Source organism: Artemia franciscana, chromosome 5 (assembly GCF_032884065.1).
Source record: "Artemia franciscana chromosome 5, ASM3288406v1, whole genome shotgun sequence".
NCBI classification, from domain to species: domain Eukaryota; kingdom Metazoa; phylum Arthropoda; class Branchiopoda; order Anostraca; family Artemiidae; genus Artemia; species Artemia franciscana.
The window spans coordinates 26368898-26390991 of record NC_088867.1 but is presented as its reverse complement, the minus strand read 5'-3'; the positions used below and the strand labels follow the sequence as shown (position 1 = coordinate 26390991).

The following is a 22094-nucleotide window of genomic DNA, read 5'->3' as shown; positions in this document are numbered from 1 at the left end:
TCATATTTGTAATAAAAACATGAGAATACAAAAGTTCTTTACGTAAGCTAATTTATAAGTTACGTATATCTTTTACTAATAGAAAGATTCGTAAAAAATTAAAAGTTCTAGTTGCCTTTTTAATTAACCAAAAAATCGAAGGGCAACTAGGCTTCCTCCTTCCTCTTTTTTTCTCAAAATCATTCGATCAAAATTATGAGAAAGCCATTTAGCCAAAAAAAAAAAATAAATCTGCACATTTTGTATTAATTATTCCTCTGCGGAGAACCAAAATCAAAATATGCGTTGGTTCAAAAACGTTCAGAAATTAAATATAAAAAAAACAAGTTTTTTTAAATGAAAGTAAGGAGCGACATTAAAACTTAAAACGAACAGAAATTACTTCGTATATGATCAAAACTTTAGCGTAAAGAGCGGGGCGTTGATGAGGAAGCAGCCCCTTTCATATACGAAGTAATTTCTGTTCTTTTTAAGCTTTAACGTTGCTCCTTACTTTCATTTAAAAAAACTTGTTTTTTTATTTAATTGATATAAAGATCATTTTATAAATCTAAGCTATAATACAAGGCATATTCTTGCGATAAAATACTTATAATTTTATATCCCTGATTTTTAGATGTATAAGTCAAAAATTTAGAGTATGAGGGAATTGTTATTTTTCCTGTTTTTAGGAGAAGAGCTAAATTTTAGGGGATTAGGGCTTATATAGGTGCTCACAATTGGGTGATTTTTAGGGATTGGTTTGGTTACTCTGTTTTTCAAAATTCTCACGGATTTGCAAACAAAGAAACACAGGAGGGTAAGAATAGAAAAAAGGAGATATTATCTTTCCATGGTACAAACAGGGTGAAAACAACAAAATGAAAAAATTGCAAGGAGGTTAATTTTCAAGTTACCCCCTCCTTCTCTATTCACTCTTTCCGATTTTTTCATTGGGAGATTCTGTTTTTTTTTTTTTTTTTTTTTTTTTTTTTTGTTTTTTTTTTGAAGCAAGTATAGTCATATGTAACCATCGACTCTATTTTATAATATATGGTAACCTCTGGCTTTTCTGTTTTTCACTGCCAGGAATTGAGGATAAATTATCCACTCTTAAATTCTTATAAGTATCGATTTCAATTTGGGTCATTTTTAATATGGATGCATCCTCTTATACGGTGACTTTAATAGGTTTATTGCATGCTTGCCCTCAATCCCCTGGGAATTTGAACCTGGTTTCGAAAAAAAAATATAAGGATAATGGTGGTTTCGAATTTACTTTTTGAAAAGTAATATTACATACTTAGCAGTCTGACAATTAAAAAAAAAGTAAAAGTGATTGTCCTTTTACACAATGAAATTTTTTTCCTTGATCAACGCGTTTTATGTCTTGTTTTATTTAAACTTCAATGGTAATTAAAGATTCGTAGTGTTGTAATAGATTAATTTATTTTTTGCTACAGTTGTGTATACTATACTGAAGAGTTGCTACTCTTCAAAATTTTTTTTTTATTCCTTCGGTTTTTTTTATAACAGTTTGAGTCTATAATATACGCAGAAATGTACTGGGGGGGACACATTTCCAAAAGAATCAAAAACATAAATTATATAGAAATTATAGGAAAAGTTGTTGAAATCTCTGGACTGTTTTGAGGGTATATCCCCTCTGCGAAAGTGTATGGTGCTTTTAGACTGCTTATGCTAAACATTTCATAATAAATTTTATGCATCTTTACAAAAGCACATATCCTATTTTTTATGATTTAGGTAATGTTTTTGAATGAGCTTGAAGAGATTCTGGATGTAATTGAGCCAGCCGAATTCCAAAAAGTTATGTGCCCACTCTTCCGACAACTTTCCAAATGTGTTTCGAGTCCACATTTTCAGGTAATTTTACATTTTTCTCTATTTAAAGGTTAATAAATATTTGCTGTCTTGTAAGCATCAACAACTTATCCGGTTGGTGGGAGGTGAATTTTCTTCTTTTCTTTTCAGTCGTCGTCATAACTTTTTTTTCAAAAATATATTTATTTAGTTACTTTTAATTGGTATGGAAGGTATTGTATCTGAATGAACCAAAAAATTCTGGGCCTGCTTCCTAGTCCTAAACATAGTAAGTTGTTTGACTAACTGAACTTCTGTTCTCTCTTATGATAGCTTGGAAAATTGGCTTTGAAACTTTTGCGAAGAAGAGAAAGGTTTTTCAGGAATGTTCTTTCAGCTAAACAGCAATTTTTGACTTGTACATTCATTATAAGGGCGGTAGAGTGCCGATTGGGAATAGTGGAGCTTCAGGGGCGACCTTTCATTGCAAGAAAAAAAAAACTAGAAAAAGGTGGGATAAATTAACGAGGATCACGTAAGGTTTATTCTGGACATTGTTAAGTGAATATATGAAGCGAGGCCAAATATGAAGACAGACCGAAACAGTGGAGAAAAGGCGCGTTGAATCCTTATACTTTGCCTGAATATATTTTGCCTTCCCCCCCCCCAAAAAAAAAAGAAAAGAAAATACAGTCTTTGTGTATTGTTACAAATTGTTAGTAGAGACGCCAAGTAGAATTGCACGATGAACAAAGTTTTGCTTCCTAAGGATTAAAGTAATGGATTGCAGGAATACTTTGTAGACAAGCAAAACTGATTGCTGAATACAACTTACCTCAGACCTTAGTTTTCTCCGACGCCCCGTTTAGAGTGTCTATTGGCATCAATGATTACCTTTTTTTTTCAGCACTGAAACATCGAGCCAGCAAAGTTGAGTAGGAATACTAAAGATAAAACAATATAGTTGACTATCAAGGCTCAAAATGTTTACACATTTGCTACGTGGTGGTTAGTTAAGCTGGTAGTATGTTGCTACATATGGAAATAGTATGTCCACTTTGTTTCTATCGCTCTGAGACTAGTTCAAAACTGTGCTTTATCTGTTTATTGTGTTTGATTTACCTTCATATTTTTTTCATAGGTGGCAGAAAGAGCTTTATATTATTGGAATAATGAATACATTATGTCATTAATCAGCGACAATGTGACCGTAATACTGCCGATTATGTTTCCTGCCCTATATAAGAACTCCAAGTCACATTGGAACAAAACCATACATGGGCTGATTTACAATGCATTGAAACTTTTTATGGAAATGAATCAAAAGCTTTTTGATGATTGCACACAACAGTACAAACTTGATCGCCAAAAGTAAGTATAAGTATCTTTTATAAATTTTCAGAATCGGCTCTTGATTTTATATCGTTTTAATGAGTATTTGCCTTGTGTTTATCTCAAATTTATCTAGTCCGAACTCTTAATATCATAACATATTATTCCAGCTATAGGCGATCTGCCAGTTATAGTACTGATTCATTGCTTATTATACTGTTGATGTTCATGAAGATTCAGAGTGACCGTTTTAATCAAAATTGACTCCTAAAGAATTTTGATAACAATACGTGTAGAAATATCTTCTTTTTTTCTGCTGTAGCCTATCTAAATTCATAATATTCATTAATTAATATTTGCCCTTCAAATATTTCAACATAAGAAAATCTACACAATTCTAGAAAAATGGAGAAAAGCGGGGCGACCCTGATGGAAGTCACACCATCAATTACAACATGTTTGGGAAAACTACATTAGAAATTTGAAGCTATTTTGGCATAAAATACAGAATATCGCATTATTTCCGAGAAGTCTGATGATTACGAATGAGCTTTTTTTCAGGGGTGAATGTGTGGAACCATTGATCATAGAATATCCAGGGATTTCTCGTTTGAACGGGGAATAAAAGTTTCATTACCCTTTTAAGCAACTAAAGAGGTCGTGCCCCAGCAAATTGCCGATTTATGGCATTTTGAAACAACTTTGTTCCGAATGGGGGTAAATGCAATCGAGCGAAAATTATGAAATAACCATTTGGTTTAGAGATATGAAAAAGCTAATTATGTAGCCGCTAAGTTTCAGAGGCCTTACCTTCCCATTGTCATGTAATCGTCTCTAAATATATATGCAATCTGCACAAAAGAACGGTCATTATGAACCGGTAAGCGTTTAACTAGCCAATACTTTTGAATAACCAATACTGCGGAAATAGTGATGATCAAAGTCTCAGAATATGGCTTTTTGCCCAAATGTGTCTACTATCCATGCAAGGCTGTTCAAACAAAACTGGGAAGGGGGGGGGGGCAATCCATCCCTCGCATTTTCTTTATTTTGGGGAATACATTTGGACTAAGTCTGCAGTATAGATGCTAAAGGATTGGCAGTTCCCTTGTTATTGCAGATAGTTTAGTTTTTACTGGAAACAGCTGCTGTTTTTTTAATGCTTGCTGATTCAGCATTAATCTTCAAGATACGAATTGTAAGAAATCTATTAGTTTAGTTACAACTTGTGTGATGCGATCAACACTGAAGAGTGTAGGTTTGATGTGAAAAGCCGCGTCCCTCTTTTCGAAGAAAACTGCTTCATTGGCTAAAGCAAATGCACCCAAATGAACCCTTAATCTCGAAGGACTGTTGTACAAGACCCTTATCCTCGAAGCAATGTACAAAACTTAATGTTTAGTATACTGAGGGTATTTTTTGGGGGGAGGGTGCTCACGTTTAACATAAACCTGAAAATGAAATTAATTTACGTTAAGGGTAGCACTATAACTTAAAACTAGCAGAAATTACTCTATGTATGAGGGGTTGTCACCGTCTCAACCTTGATCTTCATAATACATTTTGACAGGTGCTGCTTTACGCCGCACAATATTAGTTTCCTAATTCTTAGGGGGGTTGTCATCCCCATCAATCTTCGTTTATATTCTTCTTTTGTCACAATTGTTCGATATTTAAAGACAAATCTTGTCTATTAAAGACGGGTTTTCCGCAATAAGAAAGGAGCTGTCACCCTCCTCGTTACTCAAATTGCTATTACACGCTTAGTCGAAGTATACCCATTGACAAGTTTGAAAAAGAGAAATGCCTGGAAGGGGAAGAAGCTTTACTTATTTATTCATTGATTATATTATGCACAAATTGAAAAAACTCTCGACGTTAAAAAAAAATACCCCAAAATTTCACTTCATACAAATTACCCTTTAATTATTAAGATACTGGCTGGAAAACATCCCTAAAGATTGAGATCCTACTATACAGTGTCAATAACGAATTTATATCTTATCGACATCACGGAGGTCTCAGTATAACGAAGATTCCTTGAATTAGTGTTAGTTAAATTCGGATATTACTAAATTGTCATTTAAAATAGTCTTGAGCAGTAAAAAAAATTACTTAAAATATTTTGATATGTCTTGGGAAGTGGCCAAGGCAGAAGCTAACGGGATGAGGGAGGAGTGATTGCCAGTTTGTCGACTTGAGGTGATTCTATGCCGATACAAGTTTGTAGTGGCAGTACTTTATTAAGATCGTCTTGTCTATCATTTGTGTCGGATATTTTCTCTCATCTGCTAACATAAGTCACAGACCGATCCTTTTAAGGGGCCCTCTCCAACTCAGACTTAAAAACATTTCTGGTTGCACGCAGTGAAGATCAATATCTCCCTTTAAGATAAGGAGTAAAGTGGTCCTATGCCACTGAATAAGGGGTGGCGCAATAGGCCTTAACCACCATGCCTTTACCTGCAAGATACCAACCATATCTGTAGGTCCACTCCCATGTCCCTGCTCTGCAGATTTGGTCAAAAAGAATGATGAGACGCTGAACCACTTACTGACAAACTGCAGTGCTCCAGAGATAAAATTCAAAAGCAGTCGTCTAGCCCTGCTAGAGAATTTCGGGTTTTAGGTATCACACCAGCTGCGTGGTCCATCATGCACCTAGAGCTGAACAAATGAATGCACGCCTAAAGGGATGTCTATTTGGCCCTCTTCGAGTTTGCTACTAAATGCATTGCAACTCGCTGTCATTGCTTGAACCTCCGTGAAGTCATCATTTGTAGGTACCATTTCCTGCATGGAAAAGATGCATAGATAAAAGTGGTCCCACCTGATTGCATCGCAGTGATTGGGTGGAGCAAGTCCCTACCTTCTGTGAAAAATTGAATAAGTAAAAATGGGCTAGTATCCAGAGTCCTCCATTTTAAAGAAGATAAAGACCAGGAATTTAGCGAATAGTCTGGTTACAGGAATGTGTGGCTTAAGAAAGGATCTAAAATTATTTTCATGTTCAAATTATCTTAAGTGGGTGTCGATTTTACTCAGTATGAATGTGTAAAAATTAGTATTAGTTTGTTTTATTTTTAGGGAGAAGGAAAAATTTAAAGAAAAGGAAGAAGTATGGTGTCGTATAGAACTGGCAGCGAAAAATAATCCACATTACCCTGCTGTGGCCCCATTAATCAATGGAATGTTTCACTTGTCATTAAGTGACAATTCTCAAGACGAGTTTGATGATGACATCACTTCGGATTTCCCGGAACAAGAAGCAAAGGAGGTAACATTATGTTTGAGTATCCCTTCAAAACTGGTTTGAAAAACCGCTACTCCTTTGTAAGGGTTTTTTGTCACCAAAACGTGCTAAAGAGTCGAACAAGAATAATATCAAGGCTCCTCTTTGACTGTCAAACCTAGGTTTGTCAGTGATCCAAGAAAAACTAGTGAAAGTGTTCAAATGGAATCTTTTTAGGAAAATAATATTATTATTGTAATATTATAATAATATTATTTTTATTAATAAAGCTATTTTAGGAAATAATATGTTTTTGATCAGAATGATAAGGCTAAGAGGAAGAGTATCGAGCAAAATTGTTATAAGGTCGTATTAGGAGATTCAACAGTTGAGTATTAAGGGTGATTTGGTTTTGTTTCCTCAGAAATAAAAGACTAGTTAATGTTCTTAGATTCTTGGGAAGATTAGTTTCACTGTCTAATGGGAGATGGGTTAAAGTGCGCTTCGGGGATTGTTTTAGGGAATAGGAGGGATTCATGATCATGTTGGAAGCTAAGGCTCTGACTAGTTTTGGAATTTCCTGAACAGGGAATAACTGAGAAAAAAAATAGTGGAAATTTCGGGTCACTAACTATGGAAATAAAGGCAGTTATAAATTAGCTGGAGCTACAATTGTGGCGTGGATGATGTGTGTTGTCAGAATTAATTGAGATTTATTCTAAAAGAAAAAGACTTGGGGCGAAGAGTATTTTCTTGAAGTTGTCTATGTGAAGATGATTTCAAGTGGCCTTATCTCCACTTGAAAATTTGCAGCTGTTTCAGAGGAGAGAGTATTTTGCGAAATTTAGGGAACAGAATGGCTCTTTTCTTTTCCCATTTCGGTATGGCCGGAGATCTGGAGTATGTCTTGGGACTCAAGGACACAATTATTTAGGGGAGACACGGGAGGGGGGGGGGTATTGGATAATGGAAACTCCAGGAAGCAAATGTCTTATTTATGTTAGTAATTTTGATGAGTACGACAGCTCATATGCCACATAAAGTACACTTTTTAAGCAGTCAATCAACTTGTATTTCTTGTTTTTGGCTTTTTTTTATTTATTTGTATAAGGGCTGTGATCTATTTGTGATTTATTTGTATAAGGGCTGTGATCATAGACTTTGTTTCTGTTTACTTTTAGTTAGAAGTTTTGTCTGAAAGCTCAAGGCATCACTGTGAATGTTTATGCCATATTTTTTAAACCCCATTTTTGTTATGATGTCATGCATTTGTGTGACTTCGGTATTTTAAGTATATTATACTGTAACTAAATTAGAAAAAAAAAATACAGAAAGCGTAAACATATGACAGTTGTTTTATAAATACCTGGCTCTGTAACAAAAAAAAAGCTGAGTGAATATTTTTCAGTATAATCGTCTTTTTGCTCTCTACGTTGTTATCTTCTATCTAGATAGGTGATGTTTTTGTTCTATGTGTACGCAATCGGGGTACTTAATTACAATTATCAACAAGATGGAAACAAGTCATATTGCAATACAACAGTGTACATAGGAAACAAATATTATTGTAATTAAGAACGCGATCGTCATAATAATCCATAAATAAATATAATAGAACAAGAACGTAATAGGTAATAAAAAAGCAAACAAATGGTCACATCAGGACTGAAGCATTCATACAATTCACCATTTCAAGAAAGCGGGAAAACAAAGTGATACATCGCCCTTCACTAGGTTTGGAGCTATCCCTGCATCCATGAAAGCCTACACTTTTTTTAAGTTATATCGCTTCGTCATGAAAAACTTGTTGGAAGAATTAAAATATTTTAACATATTTGACAACCCATTATGGCTTGCAATTGTGTATTGGTTGATGAGTCAACTATGGTGAACTGCGAAAATGCGTCCATTTTTGCGTAAAATCACAAGAAACTGAATCTCTTAACGACGAGCGATACATGCTCTCTGTATAGGTGTCTAATCATCTAAAGCACGCCTAACCAAAACTTCCAACTTTGTTTGCTGCAAGTCTTCAGGGCGATATTAAGGTTAAATCGCCACATGTGTTATTAGTGAAAGAAAAAGCTCTTTCACTAAAGAAATCATCGAAATATAGTAACATTCCCTTTAAAAATAATGCTGAGACTTAGGGTCTAAATTTCCAAACCATGTTTTGTACCAACATCTTAACTAAAAAATACAGAAAAAAGGAATAGAAATGAGATTGAACTTTCTATAGACGTCATCAGCACGACTTTCTTGAAGACTTTTCTACGTGAAATTCGTTCAGTTAATTCTCTTAACTTTTATTATTAAACTTCTGTTTTCCTTTGTTTGCCATGGGTTTTTTTTTATATTTATTAATGGTAGGTACATGATGCTCTCTTTCTTGGATTATAATTTTGTTACTACTCCGAGTCAGATTAAAGTAGCATTGGAGGTGTATTACTCAGCGACACAGCTCTAAGAGACAACTTTTAGGGAAAGGGTAATGAATACGGAAACCAGTTAAATTAAAGCTGTTGTTATTATCCAACCTTGTAAATCATTCAGGTTCACCTGTTATTGTTTCCTAGATTAAACCTGAAAATTTGATTTTTGTGTTGATTCTACAAAAGTGGTATGAATATAAATGGAACTACCCAGTGCCCAAACATGGTGAGTTACGTAGGAATTATTTATCTGAATGTTCTGTTTTGCTTTTTGCCTCGTCTTTCGTCACTGTGAAAAACTGTGATAATTGGAAAATTTACATTTTCTTTTTATTTCAGAATAAGCAACGAAACCGAAACAAAGAAAAGCCGCTGCTTCGACGAAAATCTGAATTGCCGGTAGATCAATGCACGATGAAAGCTTTAACAGACTATAAGCGAACTGAAGATTATCTAAATACACCACCTGATGTAAATGTTGGCTAGATTTTAAAAGTATCCGCATCTGTGGATGGGTGATGGAATTCTAATTTAGGCAGCTTTTTAAAATAAAAACGGCCTTGCAATAGGTTTGATTAAGTGGTGTGGTTTCACTTCGATCCACACAAATGAGAAACTATTAATTTTAAACTCGTCGCAGTGTTAAACCACCTGATGGAAATATACTAGCTGACACTCCTCCTCCATCTAACCCTGCTTTAATATTAAGCCCTGGTCGCTTTCCAAGACATCGTCGAGAATCTTCTAATTTTTAGCATATCCTCTCAGCCTAATATGGGGCATTCAGCCTTTTCTCTTACCTCTTCGTGGACTGTTTGGCAAAACTACCTCAGTTTTCTTTATCTCTGTCTGGACTGTTCATCAAAACATACCTCAGTTGTTTATTTGTACATTGATACCAAAAATGAATAGCTTGAAGATCGGGTATTTCTGTCTATGTACTTGTGTCACTTCAAGTTATTTTCATTAGTACTTAACGACTGATACCTCGCTATTCGGCATTAAGTTTCATGATCCTTTTACAAGTTTCTGATACATCATTTATTCACAGTTCATCGGCATTAATGTCTCTTTGTAAGAAGAAAACTTTGTTATCATTTGATTACTCAGATCCAGCTTCATTTTTCTACCAAATTACATTTCTGAATTTTCTCTGCATGATTTTAGACTGAAAAATGCTTAACAAATTGGCCGAAAATCATTTAAGGAAGAAGCGTTTATGTTTTTTAGAAATTTTACGTAATTCTATAAGAAAAAGTATTTTTAAAAGAATAACTTTGGCTCCTTGAATGGATGGATCTGAAACTAAGGAATTCAAGGATATAAGTATCTTGTCCTTTCGGTATAGGTGGCTGCTGTAAGTTTGTTGAAAAACATCATGTCTCAGGGCGAACATAAACCTTAAATATTGATTCTGAAAATCACCAAACGTAATGGTACATCCGATCCACTCTTAACTATAAACGGAGATTTTGATGTTTCTGTGATACTAATCTGACCAAATTGAATTTTTAGCTTTATTATTGTATATTTTTGTGTCAGATTAGTTATTTGAGTATTATTGTAAGACCCAAATAAGAAGTAAGACCCAAAATGACAGATTGCTTTTTGCCATTGAACACGAAACATTTTTTTGAGGCCAGTTTTTCTTAGTCCATTTTGAAGTCCGCCTCAAGAACATTTTCTATGCTCAGACAAACTCTATGCTTGATCACATAAGAAACACTTGACAAATCCGGGCCGTTTTTTCGTCGGATGATTGGTGCATTAAAATGGGAAATACCTAAGAATCTTCGTTTTGAATTTTCCCCATAACTTGTTTCATGGATTTATTCAAGTTGATTTCTGAACAGGTCAGGACACTGATGCTATTAACGGAGCCCAGTCTGTTTATATGCTTTTTTGGTATTATTTTTCAGACATTGAATATTACATTGTATCTAATAGTATAGCCGAATTTTGGAATGTTAGAATTGTATGTAAAACAGTAGAAGGAGCAACTTTTTCTCTTTCTTTGGTCGTATGGGCAAAATAGATTTGTTTTTATTCAAGATTTGAATTCACACTTATTGCAAGGTCGTGTTGAATCTTGATAGAGACTGATTTGGTGTATGTTGCTAATTTGATTTCGGGTTCGAAATCTAGAGTAGCCCCTAGACTAGCCATATTATTGCCAAGAACAGCCTGCCAATAACCCTTAGGTGTTTCAAAAGATCATTGATACTATTAAATTAATAATGACAGTGAAAGGAAAATTCTTAATCTTTCAATTTGTTAAATACTTACAGAACGATTTGTATTAATAAAAAATAATAAGAAAAAGTGGGAATTCAATTTTTGATTAAGAAGATCTCATTATGCAGGTGTTTAGCTTCTAGTAGTTGCGGGTGTGCCAAATTTAAAAACAAAACTTGGGTGAAAATTCAGCAAACTTTTTTTTTTGAAGGTATAGTTGTATTTGGGAATCAACAGATTTGAATTTTTATGGATGGAAAACGTTTTCAACTTCCCACTAATTAGTTTCGCTTAAGTGTTTTCACGGTTCAACCTGGCAACATGTGATATTGTCCCCAAAATATTAAAATTTTAAAGCAACCAACAGAACATTTTTGGAAAATCATAGTTTTCAGTTATGAATAGACCTAAGAAGGGCCTGGAGAGTTTTGTTATGTTCTTGGTATTCTAAAATAAAATAATATTTGAGACTACACTGGTTAGATATAACAATGAAACGAGTAATATTTTGGCAAAGACAGCTGGTAATCCATTTTTGTCTACTTTTGTTTCAGATAGGTTTTATATTTTTAATTTGCTCACTAGCTGAACATGTTTATCAGCTTGGCTCTTTTTTTTCTTTTTCTTTCTTTTTTCTTTTTTTTGCATCACATTGTCATCTATTAGTGTGTCTGCATTTGGCATTGGGCATTTGGCCATTGTATTGCTAACCTCACGCTCTGAACATGCTAGATTGCTAAATATGCTACTGAAAAAGTGAAATACTGCTCGAGAAGCATCAAAATACTTTATTTTAATAGCAATGAAATACTTCACTTTCGAGCCCAGGCTGAACTTTTTTTTTAAGATATGGTATAAATTTGTGAATAGAATATTTATAACCAGCGAAAAAAAAAATAAAAAAATAAGACAGAAAACACAGGTGAATCGGCAATAAAAGTGTACACAATAAAAGACTAGTCGAAAGGGTAACTAAAATAGAAGATGCTTGATCCGGCACTTTACTTATAAAAGGCACTTTGGCCATTGTCCAATAGCGGGATAAGAGGAGAATTACGAAACTAGGTTGAGAGACGAAAGTCTATTAATAGGTTAAATTATAAATGAGCTGATTTATGGCAATAATGTAGCTTTTTATTTGGCTATTTCAAATGTTGTCGTCTTCTTTTTTCTTCTATCGTTTTTAAATTAAGTACACAAACAGATGTCTTATATCTTATCTTGATTTTTTTTTTTTTTCAGGAAGATACTAGTTTTTGGGGTAGGGCTATTTTGTTTAGATTGAAACTTGTCTCGTGGTGTGTAAAGATTTTAACAAATATTTTTAAGGATAGGAGTGGCGATCTGAATATGTGAAATAGTTATATTTTTAAGGAATTTATTCAAGTATGAAGTGTTATTTGTTCGTATGTGATATGAGAGGCTTTTATTTCCTTCATGTTTGTTGTTTTTAGTGTCTTGTATCCGATCTTTAATGTCTGCTGTTATAATTGTAAATGCACCACTAACTTTTTTTTTCTTAAAAAAAAAAAATTCAAAGGAAAATTTTGCTTTTGGTTTATCACTAGAATTTCCCAAGGTAGTTTTACAAGTAAAAATAATGGTGTTATCATGTGAATGGATTGTATATATTTGTACATTTTGAATAAGTTTACGCAAGACGTTAGGTATTTTGAAGTTTTTTCTATTATTATTCAATAGCAAAAAACATTGGTATGATAGAAAAAAAAAATACAAAACTAACAATTTGAAAAAAAAGAATAATTTCCCGTAGTCTATTTCACCGTCTACTATATAGACTATATACTATATAGTATCCCCTACTCTCCCCTTCCTCAACTATAGAAACCTAAAGCCTACTGCGTTATTTGCGCTTTACTCATAATGAATTATATTACAAATATGTTCTTTTGTACTTACTACAACATTGAAAATAGAAATAAAAATTACGGTACAATAAAATCTTGAAATGATCAGCTTTCAGCAATTAATATCATTCTATTATATTTTTTAATATCTAATATATCATTCTATTATAGTCTACTGTATTTATGCTTGTAAAGCTGTTCTTTGTAAAGCTCGTAGTTAAACATCTTCTATCCGTTCTTCTTTAAGGATAGTAATTTGATTTTTATGATTGAATTAAAAAAAAATATGATAATTGTCAAATTTTTAAGTCATTGTTCATGCTTAAAAACCTATTTATCCCACAATAATGAATCTGTAATTCGAATCTTCACGCCATATATCTCTTTGCTTGCCTTCACTCTGACTGACGAAGATATAATGAATCAAGACGCTTAGCTATATAAGAAGATGCAAAATTTTTCATCAAAATAGAGGTACTAATATGGGGATAATCTTTTTGGTTCAGAAGGTTGATGGGATTTAAGATACCAGAAGGTAATCAGAAAATAATCAAATTGTCAAAAGCAATATATTGGAAAACAAATGTTGAAATACCAATTTTTTTTTCCGATGAATTGAAGAATTAGTTTGTCTTTGTTATTTTTGTTTTTTGTCTGCTGGTCATGGAGCATGACGTTTCTCGCTTATTAAAAAAAAATTGACGCCTTTTTTCATGGTTATGACTTTTAACTATAAAAGTGATAACTATTCAAAATAAGAAATTTGAGGTTTTTTCTTCTTTTTTTTCTGTGAATTATGTTAAGTTAAAGGATTTTTCATTACTGTATCTTTAATTCACTTCAATTCACAACCCTTTGGTAAAAAATTGACTATTGAAGATCACAATAGTTGTCTCCAAAAAGAAGTTGAAGGATAAACGTAGTTGAAGTTTTTAGATTGCATGCGCAATGATTGCAAACGTGGATTTTTAGACAAGGATGTATCTAGTAATTGTGCATACTTTGCAAATTCATGAAGATGGGATAACAGTTTGGGTAGAATATTGTTTTTCAGAGGGGTAAATTTTGCTCCTGATTTTTTAAGTTAAGAAAGAAAAGAAAAATAATGTTTCTTTGAGTACAATAAATAATTAATTTTTCAAACAACAAAAATGATTAAATAAAATAACATACCATAGGCAATGTTACATTTCAGCTTTTTATGAAAATAACGTTTATACATTTTGTTAAATGCAGATACAAGACTTAATAACCAACATCCTAGCTCCTCCATGTATACAGCATCTAAAAAATAGTTGTTTTTTTTTTACAAAAAAAAATTGGAGCTATGATTTGCAAACTTAGATCCCTCTGGTGTCCAAAAAATACCTATTGCCAAGTACCCAAGTATTTATCCTACTATATGTATTTCTTGAGGGGGGGGGTAAGACGAATCGAATTGACTAAACTTTCAAACAACAAGTCTTCATTATTATCATATAATTTGTTTGGAGAGATTTTTAACGTATGAATCCCTTAGTAACAAATTTGTATGAGTTGGAAGCTCTCTTTGTAGTCTTCCCTCCAAAACAGTCGCTTTCTGGAAACACTTGTTCATATTTTTAAACCCAAATAGGTAAGCTTAGTAAATGAAAATTCTAGTGATTTTCTTGATTTGATATTTTAGCTTATTCCTGAAATTTTCATTCACCTGACTCAACTACTCTATAAAATATCAAAGAAAAATTTTCTGAAAAATAATTCTTTGTTAGAGTTGTCTCAAATAAATAGAAGGTATGGTTACAAGTTTTTTATTATTTGTTCTTGTTTAGCTGATTGTTAAAGTTATATCTGACTTCTATAATCCACGGTAATGATAAGTAGAAGTTGAGTATTTTGAATGAAATTCTCTGGTCTCGTGTTGTCTCGATACTGACGCTTTAGCATGACGCTAAATGAGGGGTCCAAAGGAGCCACAGTATGATACATCTCTAACGTTCTCTCACTAAATAAAAGTGCAACAATTGAACAATAAATTTTATTTTTTTTAAAATGGGCGATGCGGTTGGCAAATCAGTTTTTTACTCTATTAAATTTTTGAGTAAAATCATTTGATTGACTCCTAATTGTATACATTCGTAAGGAAATTTCCTAAAAAATAAATTTTTATACCCTAAAATGACAATAAACAAGCCTTTAACATTGCACATGAAATCAAACACTTTTCTTTATCAAGTGAATGTACTTCATGCTAACAACCACAGCCAAAAGTATTATTTTCTCCTATGTTTATTTTTCGGGATTGATCGCTTTAACATCTGAATCACTCAATAAGCTTCTTTTTTGTATTATCAAAATTGGGCACAGAGAAATCACCTTTTGCGGTAAAACTTAAGCTCAACTTTCTGTCCTTTGCGTCAGTGCGTCAGTAACAGTGTTTTTAAAAAGTAAATGACTCCTTACCTTATTTTAGAAATTTTTCCCTTAACATGAAGCGGTAATAATGTTACTGTAAGATACTTTGGTAATATTAATTATTTTGCTGATTTCTATTCTGATATCGATGATATAAATATTTTCAATTTGAATCAGTCAGTTATTTAGGTTTAATCTGAGACGTTTATTTTACATTTAATTGTATTTATTTTTGCTAGTGGTATACAAGATAACCTGTTGTTCTGTTACTTTTATTTTCCGTTTGTCTTTGTCTGTTAATGCATTCCACATTACTTTATTAAATATACCTGAGATACATCTGTCTTAATTCCGCTTTTCTTAATCCATGCTTTTTATTCACTTTTGTTTTAAAGTGCCAGCAATTGGAGTTCTTCTTTTTCTCTTCTTTTAGCTCTAGTTGCTTTAGTGTTGTATGAATTAAATATTAAAAGTACATGTTCTTAGTTTTATTGTTTTTGTATTGTATGTAACTATATAAACCAGTACATGATATCGAAGACTGATTAAAAGGTATTCATTAGGTGGCAAAAACAAAGGAGAAAAATGCTTTCGATAATCTCAGATGTGTACAACTTGTCTATGTAGAAGGAGGCTGGGGCCGAGGGTTTTTTTTCAGTTTTTAGTGTATCTTGAAAGGAAGATTATTTTTAAGATGTATACTCTTTAACTGGTTCATTGTTTCTTTGGTCTAATATAACAAAATTTGAAGTGTGCACACTCTAGGTCTAAGGGCCGATTTGCGTGTAGGGGCTCTTAAGTTCCAAAATTTCACTGATTGGAAAAATCTTTCGATTGCTACTTCTATTGTGCTTTTTAATTTTTTCTGTCATTAGATATCTATTTTCATATTAATTCAAAATATGTTATTATGTATGGACATACGACTCAAAAAATTAGAGTGGGTCACTTTTTTAGCATAGATACTCTTTAGTGCAAATTATTTCAAGCAGGTAACCCTAAAGTTGATGGAAGTGTTATACGTCGAATCGGCAGTGATTTTTTCCCCTATTAGAATCTTAAAAACCACAGAATTTACGCTTTAGTTTTTCTTCTTTTTATGGCACTTGTTTATTTTGAACTTAAATAAGTAAACATAAGTAAATTAAACAGTTGTTCTCGCCTGCTGTAAGTTGAGCTTGGGTTTTAAATGTTAATAAAAGAGAAATAAACAAGACGTGAATTCTGTAGGTTAGTTGACAGGTTCTCTGGCACTGACTTGAAACTGTGAATATTTATGGAAATTTAATGCTTTTCGAAGATAAATTTTCTTTCACTGTATAAATAAGGTCAAAATGGTTTTTAAATTAAAGTCTGAAACCTTAAGCCCTACAGGTTTCCCTTCCCCCTGAAACTAGAGGGCTCAAACTTCATTTTCTTATTTTGGACAAAAAGACTTGGGAAAGCATCCGGGAAGTATGAGAAAGAAATCTTCTCTGAGGAACCCTGACAAGGCGCTTAATGTAAGCTGAAAATAAATTTATTAGCTGCCATGATAGTAATTCAGATGAAAATAGACCTATGCGCAAAGTCCAGTTTGTTGTTGAAATTAACATTTTTTTTTTAAAGATGCAGAAAGGATGAAATTGTTTTAAGTTAACCTAACTACTACTACTAACAACTGACTGTAGCACAAAGCTGTCTGGGGCCAAAACAACCACACAGGCTCCTCCTCCCACCCAATTTTTCAAAGCTTCCCTCTTTACACTCTTCCAAGAAGTTCCAGTTTCCCTTAAATCTTTCCTTACGACATACTCCCATGCCATTTGGGGGAGACCTGTTTTTCGTTTGGCCCTAACCGGTTGCCCGACAAGGATGATCTAGGGCAATCCATCATCTGCAAAACGTGTCCTAGCCATCTCAACCCTTATCTAAGCCCTTGAATGCAGGATTGACTCACATTTTTTTGTACAGCTTACTGTTTGAGATACTGTTAGTAATTCGGTTATCCAAAACAGTACGTTAGCAATTTCTTTGGAAAACATCTAGCAAATCCTCCTCTGTTTTTTCAGTGCCCACGCTTCCGCACCATACCTGAACACTGTCATCGCTGTAGCTTCAATATTCTAATCTTGGTGCACAGACTTATATTCCTGTTCTTCCAAACTTTTTTTCAACTATGAAAAAAAACACCCTGGGCCATGTCTTCTACTTTTAAAATCTTCATTGCACCCACTGGCGTTACTATTAATACTACCTAGGTAAGTAAAGCTGTCTATTTGATCGATCTTCTCGTTACCCAACATCACCTTTTCAGATTCATACATTACTAGTTTCAGCAACCTAGTCTTCTTAACATTAATTTTCAAGCCTATTCTTGCACCCTGAAGTCACAGAACCTCTAAAAATTCATGCATTTTGAAAATATTTTCATCTAGGATGCTTAAATTTTCAGCATAATCTAAGTCCAGGAGATTTTTATTGCCCCAATTGATTCTGAGATGTTCCATTGCCTTTGCTGTGCTCCTTAGGACAAAGTTTATTAAACTGACCCATATAAATGGGATAGGAAGTAACCAAGCTTAACTCCAGATTTAATACGAAGCTAGCTACTAACCTCATTTTCTTAACCGCTGCAATGTTTTTCTCGTACAATAGCACTAATAATTTAACGTATGCTTATATTTAACAAAACTACTGGCACAATACAATAGGGACACAACACTACTAGACATAGCTCGAGTTTTATTAAGATTGTAAAGCGAAGAAGAAATTCTCAACTTGGCAGTTTTTTTAAGAGGGTAATAACGTTAGTATTAGTACGCTAAATCGAAAATCCAGTGGAAGTTTCCAAAATCTGTTTGGATTTTTTTTTTTTTTTTGCATTCAACTTGCCTCTTCGCAGTCGTTTAGGAATAGTCTTCTGAAATGATATGAAGAAACGTGAAGTGAGACAAGTGTCTACAGATAATTAATTGTCTTTTGTATGTTTCTGGCTTAATTAATGAATATTTTTTTGGCTTCGGATATGTATGAAATAATTATTAATTCTAGGGTATATCTGCAAGTCCTTAAAGATACAGGGGGGAATATATTCTTGCACTCCATATGTTGATTAATTAAAAATAAAATTCTAAAAAGGTTGTTATTCAAAGTAAAACGAAGAACTTAATTAAACCGAATATTAGCAGAAATAAATGAGACCCAAAACGAATAGAGACTATAATACACAAGAGCTTTACTGAAAACGTTAAATCGACCCCACCCCCTCAAAGAAAAATCTCGACGTCCCTTTGGGAGTAATTATTCTATAAAAATCTGTAAAAAATTTAATTCTATGAGCCTCTTGATAGTCTTACACCAGCCGGAATATCGACTACTAAGAAAAAGAAGAATAGCATAAGACAGCTCCAAAAAAGCCATGGGTAGCTGCAGGCCTTCTAAAGTCGATGAGTGTAAAATACAAACTTTATGAGAAAGAAATTATTCATTGGAGTCATCTAAACGATAGGATATGTAATATTAATAACTATCGTAATGCTCTGAACTGACTTTTAAGGAAAGCAAAAAAGAAATTTCATTCGAGGAACCATCGGGTTGTCTGGCAAAAATATGGCGCGCTATAAAGGAAGGGCTTTAGCAATCGATGAAATGTTCCTACTTTGAAATTGTAAACCAGGAAAGTGAAACGTTAGATAATGGTGACAATGTCTCGCAAAAATTTTTAAATACTTCTCAACCTTAAGAAAGTGTGTTACTGGAGGAATCCAGCTGCAGGTATATGACCCATGCATTTCTTTCTACCGTGGTGATTTTGAATATGAGGCGTTAATTGATATGATATGTGTATCTTCAAGTGACATTAAGGAGAGCATTTATGGAACAGGAAGTAACGCCTTTGGTAGCGACGCTGTATCATTAAGGATTTTTAAATTTATCCTGTCATTAATCTAACTACTTCTTGTGTCCTAATTAACTTTGTAATAAAAGATTTTTTCTTTCCATTCTGTTTTAAAGTACCTCGTGTGACTCTTGTTCATAAAGAAGATGAGGCTAATAATTTAGGAGACTATAGACGAATTTTCCCTATCATAGATAACCTGTCTTATCATATATCGATGGTGCTATCAAAGATAAAGACAAAGAAACAAAAATTTGTATGCACCAACTAGTTTTCGATGCAAACGACTTATCAAACAGCTCACAAAGCTTGCAATATTAGAAAGACAGAGTGTCACTTTTGTTCAATTTATCATCCATAAATCAAATTGAAAAAAAAATTCAAGAAATTTAAATGGTTAATTAACTTAAGGGGTTGTCTCATTTAAAAACTGTGCAAAAGATGGCGTGTGCTGCGCAGGGGTGAAATCAGCTATACCTGATACAAATATATGTGGTGCTTTAGAAATGTGCTAAGAGTCAGGGTAAAACTGACAACACTGAGATTTACAAAAATGGCCGAACATGGATCATCCCTCCAAATAGCTTGTAAGTCTGGTCTTGAGATACTGTGAAGATCATTGAAATATGTCTGCAGTGTTTCACTTTGAAAAAATATGTAGGAACTATTTGTTGGGTGAACTCTTTTTCATCAGTTTTATATATAAGCAACATAACATCTTTTGAATTAGCTGAGCTTTCAACTTAGGCAATTTTATCAGAATACTGTTTTTTTACCTCCATAGATCAGAAGCAACCATGCAGAAAATGAGTGCGATCTCGGAAATAAGCGGTGCCGATCCCACAAAGGCTCCGTAGCTTGTAGGGGAGAGGGAAGATTCATATCTTATAAATCTTTAAACGAGTAATAATTGTATATGTGTACGTATATTTTTTCTCGACAAAATATTTTTTCTACTTTTTTTCTGAAAATTCGAAAACTAACATTTTCTTGTGTAAAAAACGCACTGACCTGGATTAATTTTCATTGTATTTGATCTCATATTTGTATCAGTTTCAAACACTACTGTGGATTATTTTAAGACTGTTCAGTAGGAATCACAATGAAAACTCAAATTAAGCAGCAAATAATTAATGACATCCAAATTAAGTACAAAAAAATGAAATACAAACTGTGTACGTGGACGATAGCTTCAGTTCTAGTTTGTCCATTCCAAAATTTTAAGATTTGTCCCATATATCACACAATTTTCTACGTTCTTTAGGTGAATTTGTAAGTGTTGACCACGTCTAAAGGATACAAGCTAATAAAAGTAGTACCATTACTTTCCTTATCCTAAATATCATACTCGATTTTCTGAAAATGTTTACATTTACTTTACAGTCGCAAATATAACCCTAAACAATATATTACTCTATTGTTTTATCTTGTGATCCATCTTATATTTTTTTTTCCAAATTAGTTTAGTGTATCCTCGCCCAGTGGAATCCTATATGCTTGAGTTATTATAATAAAAATGACAGGTAAAAATATAATTTTAAAATGTAGAAAATAATGAAGAGAAACTTCATAATCTGATTAACAGAGTCATGTTGCACATAATAAAGTTACAATTTAAGTTGTTTTTTTTTTAAGTTATTTATACATTTTATAAATGGGTCTAACAAGAAGGGTGGGCTGCATTGATAAAAAGTGACCACGATATTTGGAAATGTATGAAAAAAATGATTTATTTGTAGACTACCGCTAGTATTTTATAAATATGTTCTATGATTTTTTCTGTTTTTAAACCCTTTATCATTCAAAATCTTAATTTGGCTGATCAAGTGAATTCAAGAGACAAAATTTAATCAAACAGTTCGCGCTGATAAACTGTAAGGATAGGACCAGCCTCATTAGTAACCGAAGCTCTAAAAATAAAATTTTGATACCAATAGATATAATATTAAAAGAAACGACTTATGATGTCAATTTCAAATATATAAGTGTCGTTAAGTTTAGTCTTATACATCAAAGGCTATTATCATGAAAAAATTTGCCTGGTTAAAAAAAGGGGAAACATCCTCTATAAGTCATAGACTCTTAATGAAAATAATACCATCAGATTCAGCATATCAGAGAATACTGTAGAGGTTTCAAACTCCTATCTATAAAAATATCGAATTTCGTGTTTTTTGACCGAAAAAAAAAAAAATCACGGATGAGTGTTTATTTGTTTTTTCCCAGAAGTGATTGTATCAACCCAGTAGTGCTAAAATATTGTGAGAGTGCTCATTAAAACGATTGGAGAGCAACTAGACCCCCTCCTATGGTTCGTTTTCTTCAAAATTGTCTGATCAAAATTTTGAGATAGCCATTTTGTTCATCATAGTTGAAAGGCCACATAACTATGCCTTTGAAGATACCATGACCCCCCCCCCACAGCCCCTGGGAAAAGGTTTTTAATTTACAAAATTTACCCATTGTTTACATATAGTATTTTGTTATTGGGAATTTTGCATACATTTTTAGGGTGGGGGGGGGGTAATTTTCTGCTGGTGAGATTTTCCACTGGGACAATTTTACAGGGGAAATTTTCAGGGGAAATTTTACACTGGGGAAATTTGCCAGAATTCCTGTACGAAATTCTTCTTACGTCTTGCTTTCTCTATGCTGATTCAACTTTACGCGAGGAGATGTTAAGGGCAATTATCCAGAATAAATTTTCGCCAGGATTGAATAGTCTAGAGAATAAATCCTTGGAGAGGAGGGATTTTTCCGTGGAGGCATAGCCAGTTTTCCTGGCATTATTTAAAAACAATCAAAAACTAAATATAAAACAAGTTTTTTTCAGCTGAAACTTAGGAGTAACATTGAAAATTAAAACGAACAGAAATTATCACGTATATGAGGGGTTTGCCCCTCCTCAACACTTCGCT

General features: G+C 33.2%; 1 protein-coding gene across 1 annotated transcript in view; it reads left to right on the top strand.

Annotated features, from left to right (window-relative positions):
• Positions 1-12087, top strand: part of LOC136027175 (serine/threonine-protein phosphatase 2A 56 kDa regulatory subunit gamma isoform-like) — a 73252-nt gene extending 61165 nt beyond the window's left edge. The window contains exons 9-12 of the mRNA XM_065704181.1: positions 1747-1866; positions 2945-3174; positions 6223-6412; positions 9139-12087. Of these exons, the coding sequence (XP_065560253.1) occupies positions 1747-1866; positions 2945-3174; positions 6223-6412; positions 9139-9285 (687 nt within the window). The 3' untranslated portion in view covers positions 9286-12087. The remainder of the gene's footprint in view (positions 1-1746; positions 1867-2944; positions 3175-6222; positions 6413-9138) is intronic.
• Positions 12088-22094: the final 10007 nt, after the last annotated feature.